Below are 13440 nucleotides of genomic sequence, written 5' to 3'. Positions count from 1 at the left end.
GAAGTCAGATTTAATATCTGACAGTGAGATAAAAAAGTTTTTGCTTTTGTATTTAGTGTGTGTAAATATCTTGTTCTGATTATACATTATCTGTGTGCGACTAATGCATTTTTTATTTTACTAATTTAGAATATTTAGATTTTGCGTACCTCTGGAGTTTGGCTGAGACATTAAACGCTGTACCACTGCAATCAGAAGGGGACTGAGACTGAACAGTGGGACAAGGAGAACAAAGAGTGGCCGTATGATGATTGAGAGTGACAGAGAGCTGTCGGCTATAGTTCAGGAGATTTGGGATAATGACGTCAACCGACTCAAACCTGGAAAAGACTACAGGATTTCTCTGCAGGTGCACCACACTCATGGACATCCAGATTAAGATAAATCTGTTATATATGCACTTGTACCATTCTCACATTGTATTTTCTAAACTGAAATATTCTCAGTTTAAAATGTACATTAATAATGAACATTGGTTAAAAGCAGTAGTTAAGGATCTTCATGGATTTTTGAAGTGAAACATAAAGTGTGATCATTTGATGATTTCTCTCTGCTGCAGGGCAAAGCTGGAGACAGCATGGGTGACAATGAGAGCAACGACAGGGCAGGACTTCCTTTGTTTACATATGTTGATGAGAATATTTTCAAAAAGGAGACATTTTTAGGTCAGTGCTCAAGTTTTTACTGCTACTAGCTTTCTGTTATCAAAATGTATGGCAGCTCTTTCACATATGCCTTGTAATTACATACGAGGGGATCCTTTTTAATTAGGTGTGTTTGGAAAGTTTCTCTGGGTTTTATCTATGGGTATCAGAATAAAGTAGGTTAAATACTCTTAACTTGCCAGATAGTCATAAAAACTATTCATAATTCATCTTCCTAAATATGTTGTAATCTGCTGGTCTTTCACAAAAAAATCCTGGTAAAATACATAAACTTTTGAGGTTGTAAAAAATAACTTTAATTGAAACATTTCCACCACTAATGCAACAGTCCAATTAACAAACATCTCAATTGCTGCAATCATGTCATGCATTCCTGGCGGCGGGTTTGCAACAATCGCCTCCTCTTAAAGGAAAACTACACTATACATAATCACACAGCATGCATAGGTCTGCAAAAAAATGCTTATCTTCTTTCATATCTGATAACATTTTTATTTAAGAAGAGAGAAGTATTTCCAGAATGAAATAGAACCAGAAAAATACCAATTTATTTTTCTTGCTTATTTTATTTTCTGAAACTATTCAGCACTCAAAGGATTGCTCAGAGGATTTCTGTTTGGCTGACTTGTTCTGTGTAATGTTCGTGTTTCTGGGAGTGGACAGCTTTAAACATTACTTAATTTCCTGTAGCACATGTGAACCTAAAAATAATGAGAAATCTTTATTTGATTCTGCAGCCTTTATCTCCCTTTTGGATAACTATGAAAGTGACACCGGTGAGCCAGAGATTGTAACTCCTGAGGAAGTGGCAGAGAACCACAGGTTCCTGGATGCCATCATTCAGACTCGCACTATGAAGGTACTGGAAATGGACCTATTACAGCTGCATTATGTAACTTTTACAAAAAATAGGCTTTTTACATATTTATTAAAATTATGATTATGTCATGACAATATAGTATGAGACAGATAATCTGTAAAAAGTTTGATCTTCTCCACTTCCTCTCTGAGCTACTGTTGCTATCTGATAAAATGCACCACTCTTGACCAAATACAACCAATCAGAGACAGGAGGAGGGTCTTAGCACTGTCAATCAATGCTGCTCAATGTGCTAATGGTGGAGAAACAACATACCATTCCAGGAAAACCTTTATCCACCGTTATTGGTGACCATGCTTACAAGCCTTAACAATCGTGGCTGGCTATTTGGTGATGGACCAGCTTTCAGTTTAGCTGAGAGAAAGTGGAAGTGGATGAGAATGAGAGTGATTGACAGCTCTAAGACCCTCCTCCTGGCTCTGATTGGTTGTTTTTGACTGAATGGCATGTAACTGCAGTTGTTACTGGGAGCACTGGGAGAAGGCAGAGGAGCAAGATTTTTTTTTCTTTTTATAGAAGTTACGTACTGCAGCTTTAAATGTAAACTGACAAAGCAATTTTTTTATCATGTTTTTGCATGATAAGTTCTTTAGATCAAGTAATGTAATTTTCATCAATTAGTATGGTTCAACGTGAATGAAATATGGCAGAACACTGAAAATAAACTTGTGTATAATGCTTTTAGATAGCTCATAAACACCTGGTGGAGAAGCAACTCTCTCCTCAAGATGACACAGAATTCAAGGAGCAGCTCTACAGAATCTGGTTTGAACTCTATGCAAGAAGAGGATCCAGCAGGTGGGTGGTGACTGCCACAGCATCTAAATATATCTCCATACAAGAAATCTAACAGCATGATGGCTACCACCTCCCTTGGAGAATACACCTCAGAAACGTTGATGCCACCATAAAATACAAATATTGCCCATCATGTTCATAAGCAGTGGTTCCACATGTGTTTTAGCTACAGCTTAAAAATAATTTAGGTGATTCCATATGATGCTTAGTATTTTTCTTTGCTGTTTAACAGAAAAAAGTAATCATTATAATAACATGAAGGCAAACATGTTACTGATCTTATGTTCTTGTTTCTGCCCACAGGCCAGACTCTTCAGGATTTGAACATGTGTTTGTTGGGGAGACAAGAGGAGGGCGGACTGTCATTGGTTTTCACAACTGGATTCAGCTGTACATACAAGAAAAGCTGGGTCACATTGATTACAAAGGCTACAGTGTCACAGCAAATTCTCCTCAGGTATAACATCCCCTTACGTAATGGTGATAATTTGACTCCTATCTAGTTAGATTTGTACACATAACTTGCTTAATCCCACCTGTTCTCCTTTTTTAATCTTCAATATAGCCTGATGAGAACAAACACATCCTGGCATTGCAGTTCAGCTGGAAGAATGGCATAAAGCCCAAGGGCAGCATCTTCATCGGCGTCAGTCCTGAGTTTGAGTTTGCCCTCTACACTCTCAGCTTCCTCACCTCACCAAATGAGCGCGTCAAAGTGCAGTTCAGTTTCTATGATGTAGAGATTGTCTGTCACCATTACAACCAAAAGCACATAGGCACGACCTTCCCCGTGCTCCTTAGGTACAGGAATCCTCATTAAGACTTGACTGGAAAGCAGTCTGAAATATAACCACTCCAACACATGAGCTTACAAAATGTCACAGGTACTGTTGCTGTCTTTTTCTTTTACATAAAGATACAATAAAACATTTCAGGAGCCATCCACATTTGGATTTTTTTCTTTCAGTCCCTATGTTTACAGGCCTGCAAAAGCATTCATATCCTTTCAACTTCTCTTTTTATATATTTTTAAGCTATAACCATAAATATTAGTGTATTTTTGGATTTTATGATTGACAAGTTAAATGAAAATAAGCCAATAAAAACAGCAATGTGAGGCAAATATCTTTATTGTATTTAAAATATTATCTCTTTAATCAGATACAATAAATCTCAAGGGACTTTCTGTAAAATATGTAATGGTTAAATAAGTTTACAAATCCGCCTAAATTGACAAGTAAAATTTTTTTGTTGCTAAAATTTGGTATACAAATAAATTTCCTTTGCCTATTTTTAAAATTATTATTATTGTTTTTTTTCTACTTTCTTTGGTCAGTGCCAGTATAATCTTATAAAAAGTTTCAAAATTGAACCTGCTGAAACTATTTCCTCCATTTTACATCAAAAGAGGGCGGTAGAGAGTTTGTTTTGGCGAATGACGTCAATGATTTGACGACGGTTTGTTAAGTTAGGGAAGAAACGGAAGCTGACGTGATTACTTTTCAAAGTTGAAACACATATACATTTATTGGAAGTCGAAAATGGAACGAAATGTATGTTAAGAAGAGAATAAGGATTAAATTAAGCTAAAAATATGTAGAAAATGTACAAATAAATGTATTTTAGGCAGCACTACTCATTAGTCGCCGAGATCAACCGGAAGTAATGCGTGATCTGCTGTGTTTTACCTTTATCAGTTTCCCTTAATAGAAGAGAAGCAGTTTTCCATTTTGACTGTCGTATGTTTTAGTTTACACAGTTATATAATTTTGTTTCGATTAGGCGTATTGGTGGTGTATTATCTGGTGGACTAACTACCGTTTGGAGCGGAATGGCGGAGTCGAGCGCCAGGTATCAGCAGGTAGGTGAAAACACGGCTTCGTCTCAAATAGGCGTTAGCTGCTCACTGTTAGCCACCCAAGTAGGGGTGTTTGTCTTATGTAGTTGTCTTTAATACGGCCGTGTTTTCTGTTAGGAAGATGAATATCAATCAGAGTGAAAGATCTTATTAGATTTTGTTGTGAAGTATATTCTTTTAGATTATATAAACCTGTTAAAACGAAGCGAATGTAAGCACACAAGCTTAGACGCCCACTCAAACATCAGATTCGGCAAAAAAGTAAAGACCTGTTCCTCTATCTTAAAGAGATCTAAACACATTCACATGACCTGAAGTCTTTACATTAGAAAGAACAATACGATTTAATTCAAATTTGGCTTCCACATCAACTTACATCATGGGATTTTCAAAGTTTTGTTTTTAAACAAGTAAAACCTGGACTAGATTTTTCTACATAGACTGTTGGTAATTAATTAAACGTAATTTATCATCTGTAAAACGTCCACTTATATAAAAAAAGCATATTTTATAAGGGTTGAGCTTTAAAGCTGTAACACTTGGATTGGTCCAATGTGGACTGGAACATTCCTATTGAGAGGTAGTTTTGTTTATGAATCATTCATTCAGTTGAAAAATCCTCTAGGAATGATAAACTTGAGTAAACATTGCCTGGTTTTATGATAAGCTATTTAAGCAACAACAGAATACTAAAATATAAGCCATAATCAGGAATCTTATGATTTTAGACAGAAAAACTTTAAAATAATAAATTGCTGCTAAAACATAAAGCATATTGATTATTACAAATTATTTGCAATTTAATGTTTATTTTTATGTTTCTTACTTTTTTAAATACATACATAAACAAATTGCAGACGTTATCCTAAAAATATGCAGTTTTACTCTTTAAATTACACTTTTAGATATAATTGATATTTAGGTGATTCGTTGGTCACTTAGCCTGCAAAAATTTTTTTTTTTTGTGATTGTAAATATTGTTAAACCTACAGATTGTTTTTTTTAGTCATCGAGGACAAGGTGTGGTAATCATTTCTAAGAAAACTGTGCATGTTAATTTGGTGTACTTCGGTGCTTCATACAACCAGAGAAAACTATATTTTAAAGTATATATTTTACCTTTCTATTTATATGTGAGTCATGTATATTATGTAAATTTTCTTCTCCAGCTCTCGGCGAAAGCTCCCTCCCTACCCACTATCTACCTTCACTAGCACGTATATTGTTGCTATATGTCCTGTCTCTGAATGTTGATATATGTGCAGAGGTTTTTCTTATATGACTTTTTCCGCCTCGTCCTTCCTGATGTTATCATTTCGTCTTTCTCTAAAAATAAAGGGCAGCGCCTACAACGGTTTCAGCCTCAGGCACCCCGTCTTCCTTGTTTTTGTCTGTTCATTGTCTTCTGTGGATGGGCTGTACTGGAATGAATTTTGTTGTGCTTTGGTACAACAACAATAAAAGCATTCTGATGTAGATAAACAGGTGATGCAGTGGAACTGATTCTCAATAGTGATGTATTTCATTTATTTGTCCTCATCATTATTATGGGTTTAAACTTCCAGCATGAGTTCATGTCTATACAGCCTTCATGGAGAGACTTGCTATGGTGGTTATTTATGGTGAAACATTAAGAGTGGTTTCACTAAAACAAACCTGAACTTTCTGTGTGGCTCCACCTTCCTGCTGCTGTAACTGGGTTCATTTTTCATTGCTCATCCTCAGCATTGATAAAATCTGATAGTATTTTTTTTCTGTCTCTGTTGCTCTATAAAAAAGCCTATAAGTAATGTTGGGTGATCATATCTGCTTGGTTTTATGCTGCTGTTTTTGCTGACTTGAGAAAAATAAGCTTCTCTAAATGACAAGACAGAAGCTGATTAAGTGGTTTTGTTATAATTGTAATGTTTGTTTTCTGCTTTTAATGAAGAAAATAACAAGAAAAAGAGAAATGATGAGGCATCCGTTCATGCTTATTTTTCTGAGACTTTCTTCTTTTTTGAAAGCTTATTGTTGACACCTAATTTTAAGTACCACTTCACAACTTGACTTTATGTGACAATGATAATTTACTACCTGATTTGACATCCTTGTAATTTGTTTAAAATTCTCTTTTAAAGAGAAAGGATCATCCAGTGTGCAAACTTATATTTTGCTTCTTTGTCCTCCAGCTGCCCAATGAGGAGGACAGTGAGGAGAGCCCCCAGGTTGCAGCTGATGCTCCTCCTCCATACAGCAGCATCGCAGCGGACAGTCCTGGTAAAACTCACTCATTTTGGGTGGATTCTCTAATGCTGAGGTGTATTTATATCAGAAGCATTCTGGGGAATTATATTAACTATGGTCTGCATAGGAGCAAGTTAAGGAAACAAGCTTCCACTAGATCAACTTTCAGGAGAAACATGAGTGATAACCTCTGCATCATATTACCTAAAACAAAAAAAACCTTTTATCATAGGATAAGGACATAAATATGTACACTTTTAGTGTAATTATGGTGAAATATAGAAGTATCTACAAGCTCCTCAGTGGTTACTATGCATGTTACATGTGAAAAGTTGCCTTTAAATGTGCTGCTCTTCAGTGTATGAAACCATGCTATTTTATCTACAGCCTACTTTGACTACAAGGTAGACGGGGTTCTCCCTAAGCCTCCATCCTACAATGTAGCAACGACGCTCCCTTCCTATGACGAAGCAGAAAGAACTAAAGCGGAGACCTCTGCTCCCCAGCTGACTGGAAGAGTGAGTGCCTCACTTTTCCTTTTCTCTGTCATCCTGTTACCTGTCAACATTGTCTCACTCTAACATTCACTCAGACAGAACATTTTTTCCGAGACTTCCGGAGTTGCTTGCAAGGCAGGAAGTGTGCAGCGATCTAGATTGAGATATTTTTATGTTCCTTTTATATCTGGTTACATCTGTGGTTTGAACAAAACAGTTTCATAAGACTTAAAACTGCTCTACACTCAGATGAAAGGAAATACAGTGATGCATTTGGAAAAAGGAGGTTAACTAATGCATGCTTTAGTGCTTAGAACTAATATGTAAGCATTATTTCTCCACAAGTAAAAGTCTATAAAGCAGTATTATTTGTAAAGTGATAATGGGATAAGAAGCATCATTTGTAAAATATAACTAAGTAACTAAAATAGAATCATAACTATGTATTTTCAGCTCAAAAAAGTGTCTGGCTTTATTTGTCTAATGGCACAGGAGCATAATGCCAACATAAATTTTGAAACGGTCTTCAAAATGTTCGACCTCAAAACATGTAAAAGAACCAACTAACTCAACTGAAACTGGACCTGACCTGAAAACCTGACCAGACTGATGGTTGTCACCCTGTTTAAAGATGAGTAAAAATAACCTTAAAATAATCTTTTTTTTTTTTTTATTAAAGAAGCCTCTTCAACATTTTAAATTGAGTATATTATATTATTTTGCAGGAAAAAAATTGAACCAGAAAGGACTCGGCCTCCAGGATCTAATTGTTACCTCTGCCCTGTGTATTTTGAAAAATTCTACAACATCACTTAGGTTTTATTTGGAAAATTTCAAAAGGTTGGAGTATTCAGAGGAGAATGTTGTACTATTCCTCTTTACACAATATTTTGAGAGCTTTCAAAGTTCTGATGGTCTTTTGCTCATTTGGGAATAGATACACGCTCATTGTTAAATGTAGGTTTTGTGCTTGTTAAACCGTTTCTGTATTAATTTGGTCAGATGTTTTGGACCGTCATCTTGCTGAAGATCCCAATAGAGGACCAGTTTGTTTTTTAGTGTTTTTATCTAAAACATCTTGGTACCTTTCACTTAGTCTTTAGTCACATCTGACTAAAAAGCACAATTCCAGTTAAATTCCCAGTAGAGTTTGGGGATTTTTTGGTACACTAATGAGGCATTCTCAAAAACCAACATGATGGTTTGATCCAGAGAGATTTCATTTTGTATAAACAGCCTGTTTTAACTTGTAATTTTTTTTTGATTGGTTATTGTCATTGTGTTTCTCTGCCACACATTGCTTTTCGCTCAGCAGCAACCTCATCACAGAGAACGCCTGGAGACTTTTGACGATATTATTCACAGTTCACTGGAGGTAATCTGGAGTAGTGTGTGATGAAAGGAAGCTTATTTAGTCCTAGTTTGTGTTGTGAAAACAGAAATGTCCCAACATCGTGTTATGTTTTCAGTACACCTCCTCCCTGTGTGTTTTGTAAAATGTTAGTTATTTCTATTTTCATAGAAGACCCACAGAATCTGTGGAGTTAAAGGTGGTAGTCATAGTGACCATGGTGATTTAGGATTAGTGTGTTGTGATGTCTCCATTTGCCTCCCAATAGTTTCTTAGATTGTTCCATGTTTTCACAATATGCAGGTAGAAGATGTCTCAAATTCAGCGTCACGGCTGAACTTAAACGACTTACTCAAAGTACAGAAACTTTTAAAAGTATTCATACCTTCTAAACATTTTGACATTTGGTCACTGATCTCCAACAGGTTTTCTGCCAGGTTTACCTCATAATTAGTGCCACGTATCATAACTTTGGCTAAAAATGAAAAAGAACCTGTTCATGTTTTTAAAAACAGATACAGTAACAAATCTAAGTTTTTGATCATTTTTCAATTTTTTCTTGTAATATTTGCATTGAATTTTCACAAAAGTACCAGAAATATGCTTTTAGGTCTACTATCTTTTCAGTGCAGAATTCAGTTGGAATCTATGTTTATAAAAAGTTTCCTCCTCTTCTGTTTATCTTTAGTTTGCTACTGAATGCTGGTTCTTGAAAAATGAGAAGACATGTTCTAAACTAGAAATTTGCCTAAAACGTGTTTTTTTTTTTTTTCATATATATCTATAAAGTCTTGTGACATTTGCAGCTCTAGACAAGTCTTATTTGGCTGTACTGAGCAAAATGACTCTTAAGCTCTAAAGGTTTCAGACCTCTGCTTTAGTAATTTGTACTGTTGATTTTCCTCCTCAGCATTTGGCTTAAAGATCCAAAAGTTAATTTTATTTTATTTTTTTCAAAAATCTCCTTTCACTTGACATTTATCAACTCCTTTGACAGTCTGTGTCATAAAATGTAATTTATACTCACAAAAATCATCTTTATGTATGACAAAATGTCGAATAGTTGAGGAGATGTGAACACTTTTCCAGGCTCTGTAGGGAAGCTCTGCAGAGGTCCAGCTTTGCTTGGACGTATTTTCAGCTTTTAAAGTTTTTTGTGATTTATTGTGTTGCAGGATGAAGACTTCGTCACCAGAGATGATTTTGATGATGCTGATCAACTGAGAATAGGAAATGATGGCATCTTTATGCTCACGTTCTTCAGTTAGTTACTCATTGCTTTGCTCAGAATAATCTAAAAATATTTTGATTATTTGTGACTACAAGCTTAAATCTTTCCATTTTGATCTCCCATCCGTCCCTTTTCAGTGGCCTTCCTGTTCAACTGGATCGGCTTCTTCTTGTCTTTCTGTCTGACCACTTCGGCGGCCGGACGCTACGGGGCCATCTCTGGCTTCGGACTCTCCCTCATCAAATGGATTCTCATCGTCAGGGTACGGAAAACAAAACCTAACATCTCGCTGCACACACACAACGCAATAAACTGTGGCTTTATTTACACACTAAGAAATCAAAAAAACCTCAAATACCATAGTGGTATTTAAAATACTTTCTCTGTAGTGGTTAGCTTGTTTGCGCTGAACTATTTCCTTAAAGACCTCTTGAAGACCGTACTCCTTTCTTTGTTCGCCTTTTAAAGGTCGGAACTAATTTGAGTGAAACCATCGCAGGCCATATTTGTTCTAACTGGTTATTTGTGACTGTGTCTTGGGTTTTTAGTTCTCCACATACTTCCCGGGTTACTTTGATGGACAGTACTGGCTGTGGTGGGTGTTTCTGGTATTGGGTAAGTAGCAAGCCTCTGCACTTAGATGAATCATTCATCTACTCCTGATTGTGACGCATTTTGGCCCTTATGAGGTTTATCACAGAAGTGTTGTGAAATCACAGGTTGTGTAAATGGCACTGAATCCTGGGAAAAGTGTTGTTCATGCACTTTGAAAATCTCAAGGTTATTTAAAAACGTAGTTTTTGTATTAATAATCTTGACCTTTCTGTAGTATTAAGTTTTGTTTCACTTCTATGACTCATCGACTGCATACAGCACTTTGTGGACAGTTTGCTAAAAGCTGTGTCTTTGATGAATAAATGAAATCTTATCAAGTTTTATATTTGATATACTATGTAAAGTATTTGTTTTTATTGTTCAATTAAAGAAATATAAATGTCTTATTTTAGAACAAAGGTGCCAAACTTTTACAAGACAATAAAACCAATTTATATAAACGTATTAAAATACGAAAAAGAATATGTAGTTTGCAGCTCATGACAAAATGAAACAAAAAAACAAAAAGACTGATTATTCCTTGTATTGTTACAGTCTTGTGCAAATGTGATGTGGATATAGCATGAAAAAACACAAAAATATTGGAAAAATGCTAGAAATTTTACCTTTTTGTACTTGAAACCATTTCTTAACTATCATTTTTGGCCAAAAAAGCAACGATTCTAAAGAGCAACAGGTGACTCTGGATTTGGTAGTTTGATTGGATCATAATCTTTTTTTAAAGATGACTTTGAGTCCTTTGAATTTTGCTAAACAATGTGTGGGTATTTCAAAGAGATGAGCAAGATGAGGTAAAGCTGAATTAAAAATTGTATACTGCTTTACTGGTGAAGCCAGGAACTGGATAGTAATTCTACCAACATTTAGAAAGTGTTTCCATTTTTCAGTCATGGATTTTGATCATTATTTTAAGAAAGACGGTTCTTTAGTTTCATGGTTCCCCTTCTTTATGTTCTCTTCAGGCTTCTTGCTCTTCTTCCGCGGATTCATCAACTATGCCAGAATCCGCAAGATGGCCGACACTTTCTCCACTCTGCCCCGCACCCGAGTCCTATTCATCTACTAAGCCCACAAAGAACCAGTATTTCTTATATTTCATGTTTGTTTCTGCCATGACACAAACCGTCAGACATTTTCCAGTGAGAAAGGGTAATTTTGTATTTTCTCTCATTGAAACAAATTGAACAGATTGACGTTAGTCACCCCTGTCCCCTTTTCTTTTTGGCGTTAAACGGTAAATACAGAGAACTCTCTATTGTGCTTCAGCTTTTGATGGTAAGCTGTGAAGTGCTCTCTATAATTATGAAATTTCCAAATGAATGCCTTTCTCAGTTTTGTTGCAGAAGTTATCTCTTTTGCCACCAGGGGGCACTATTGTATGTGTTATTTTGCCTCAAATTAGTGCAGAAGAGACTGATCAACAAGCCAGGTCTCTGGGTGATTTGCAGGTTATGGGTTGATTTATGCATCATGAGAAGATTTACTAAAGGTTAAACTTAATATGCTTTTAAATTCTCCAATCAGTGCTGTTTGTTGCTAATTAAATAATAAACAATGCAGTAGATGTAAAGGGAATATGTTAAAGACTTTTTATTTTTTTGGTTCAGTTGCTAAGAGGACCAAAGAGGGCCAGCTGTCACATTTTACCATAAAGATTTATTTTTCATGCATTCACAAATTGTTGGTGTATTTGTTTTCTTTTTTTATTACCTGCTGAAATGTTGATCACAGAGAAAGCTTTTTGGATACGATTATAACTGTTCTCTGGATTTAGATGTGCAATGTTACATTTCAAACTAATAAATTACTCCAACCAATGAAATTTTTCTGAGTAAGTTTATGAAAAGAAAGTGATCAATATAATTGCCTGAAGGCAATATCTGCTAGATATTGAAGTCAGAAATAACTAGCTCCTTTTTTTCTTGATTCTTTTTTTTTCTTACAGGTTTTTTTAATTTGTAAAGTTGAATTCAAAAGTTCAGATCTTAACAGAGTTGGGTCTATTACTGCTAGACAATTTTTAAAAATAGTACAAAGGCCCTTTTGGGTTTTTATCAGAATCATCATGGATGACTTTACAGGATTCATATTTTCAGTTTCAGTGTGTGCAAAATGTTTGCCTGTTTTCTATGAAAAAAGTTGTTTTATTTTTTTTTTCATTTCTGTATTGTATTTTGCATATGTTATTCTTTTCATACCTGTCATTTTTTCCTCCCTCATGCCCTGTGTTCCCTACAGTATGTTCCTTCCCTGTGTCCAGCCTTTATCCTTCATGTCTTCCTTCTTTCTTACATCTTTTCATCATCCTTAATCCTATCTGATGCTATTTCATTCATCTTCACTCATGTCTTCACACTGCAGAAATATCTACTATAAAATGATAGGGAATTTTTGTATTTTATGTATAATTAAAGGATAAAGGACTAGGAACTTTAGGAAGAAGACTTTCTATTTTATTTCTTCATAAAAATATGTAATACTTAATCAGACTTTTAAGAAAAGGTTTAAATCCAACTGTCTCTTGTGAGATGTACTTGTGCTAAATTTAACACAGGAGACATGTGGTTGCTAGAGTGGAAATGATTTACTACCAGTGGCTGCTAATTACACGTGTCAGCTGGGTTTTTCTGTGCAGATGGAACAGGAAGCAGAGGTCACCCCACCTGGAAGAAATGTTGCACCAGCTGAAACAATCGTTTGGTATAAATGGAAGCTTTTCGTGTCACTTTCTCATACCACATCATCTCTGATTTCCCCCCAGATGTAAGCTGACGTGTAAAATATGAAACAAGAATGAGCCCTAAAATGTGTATAAATAGCTGATTCTGTTATAGAGAACAAATGGGGAGGCGCATTACAAAAATTAATGTGCCTCCCCATTTGCTTCACTATGTGGTTAAAAGCCTTGCATGTGCATCTTAAAAAATTAGAAAGATGTCAAAGTCCATTTATGTAATTCAGTTGAAAATGCGAAACACATTTTATAGATTTTAGACACAGTAATATATTTTAAAGAGATTTTTTTGTTCATTTTGACTATTGCGTCTGAAAACTAAAAATTCAAATTCTCAATGTGTTCAGTAGCATTAACATTGCTTCACTTAGTTCACATTTTATGTTACAGCTGTATCAAATAATGAAATAAAATCTTCTCTAAACTGTATATAACACCCATAATGAAAAGATTTTTGTTGATATATCAATAAAAAAACACCCCATAAGAAATTACATGTACAGAAATTCTTACAGCCTTTGCCTTGAAGAATATTCAATACTCAGCATATACAATAGTTTCTAAACTCGGATCCAGAACCCCACT

At 35.3% G+C, this 13440-nt stretch overlaps 2 protein-coding genes across 2 annotated transcripts; both read left to right on the top strand.

The window, feature by feature from the left end:
- The first annotated feature begins 244 nt into the window (after nucleotides 1–244).
- endou2 (endonuclease, polyU-specific 2) lies at nucleotides 245–3202 on the top strand. The gene is made up of 6 exons (XM_044140437.1): nucleotides 245–349; nucleotides 560–665; nucleotides 1403–1524; nucleotides 2231–2343; nucleotides 2647–2800; nucleotides 2909–3202. The coding sequence occupies exons 1-6, from the start codon at nucleotides 245–247 to the stop codon at nucleotides 3161–3163; spliced, it is 855 nt and encodes a 284-aa protein (XP_043996372.1). The 3' UTR covers nucleotides 3164–3202.
- Nucleotides 3203–3830: 628 nt separating this feature from the next.
- LOC122844720 (NEDD4 family-interacting protein 1-like) lies at nucleotides 3831–11943 on the top strand. Its single transcript, XM_044140438.1, has 7 exons — nucleotides 3831–4204; nucleotides 6373–6460; nucleotides 6815–6945; nucleotides 9451–9538; nucleotides 9644–9768; nucleotides 10055–10121; nucleotides 11084–11943. Exons 1-7 carry the CDS (start codon nucleotides 4175–4177, stop codon nucleotides 11185–11187), a joined length of 633 nt encoding a protein of 210 aa, XP_043996373.1. The 5' UTR covers nucleotides 3831–4174; the 3' UTR covers nucleotides 11188–11943.
- Nucleotides 11944–13440: the final 1497 nt, after the last annotated feature.

This window comes from Gambusia affinis, linkage group LG15, assembly GCF_019740435.1.
Source record: "Gambusia affinis linkage group LG15, SWU_Gaff_1.0, whole genome shotgun sequence".
NCBI lineage: Eukaryota > Metazoa > Chordata > Actinopteri > Cyprinodontiformes > Poeciliidae > Gambusia > Gambusia affinis.
Note: the sequence above shows the minus strand (reverse complement) of the source record. Positions and strands in the feature narration are given on the sequence as shown.

What these genes read in the sequence shown, in the direction of transcription:
- endou2 (XM_044140437.1), top strand. Translation starts at nt 245, where the DNA reads ATGATGATTGAGAGTGACAGAGAGCTGTCGGCTATAGTTCAGGAGATT. An exon ending in ACTACAGGATTTCTCTGCAG is followed by an intron (nt 350 to 559) that starts GTGCACCACACT and finishes TCTCTGCTGCAG; the next exon opens with GGCAAAGCTGGAGACAGCAT. An exon ending in TTCAGACTCGCACTATGAAG is followed by an intron (nt 1,525 to 2,230) that starts GTACTGGAAATG and finishes TAATGCTTTTAG; the next exon opens with ATAGCTCATAAACACCTGGT.
- LOC122844720 (XM_044140438.1), top strand. Translation starts at nt 4,175, where the DNA reads ATGGCGGAGTCGAGCGCCAGGTATCAGCAG. An exon ending in CGAGCGCCAGGTATCAGCAG is followed by an intron (nt 4,205 to 6,372) that starts GTAGGTGAAAAC and finishes TTTGTCCTCCAG; the next exon opens with CTGCCCAATGAGGAGGACAG. An exon ending in CTTTATGCTCACGTTCTTCA is followed by an intron (nt 9,539 to 9,643) that starts GTTAGTTACTCA and finishes GTCCCTTTTCAG; the next exon opens with TGGCCTTCCTGTTCAACTGG.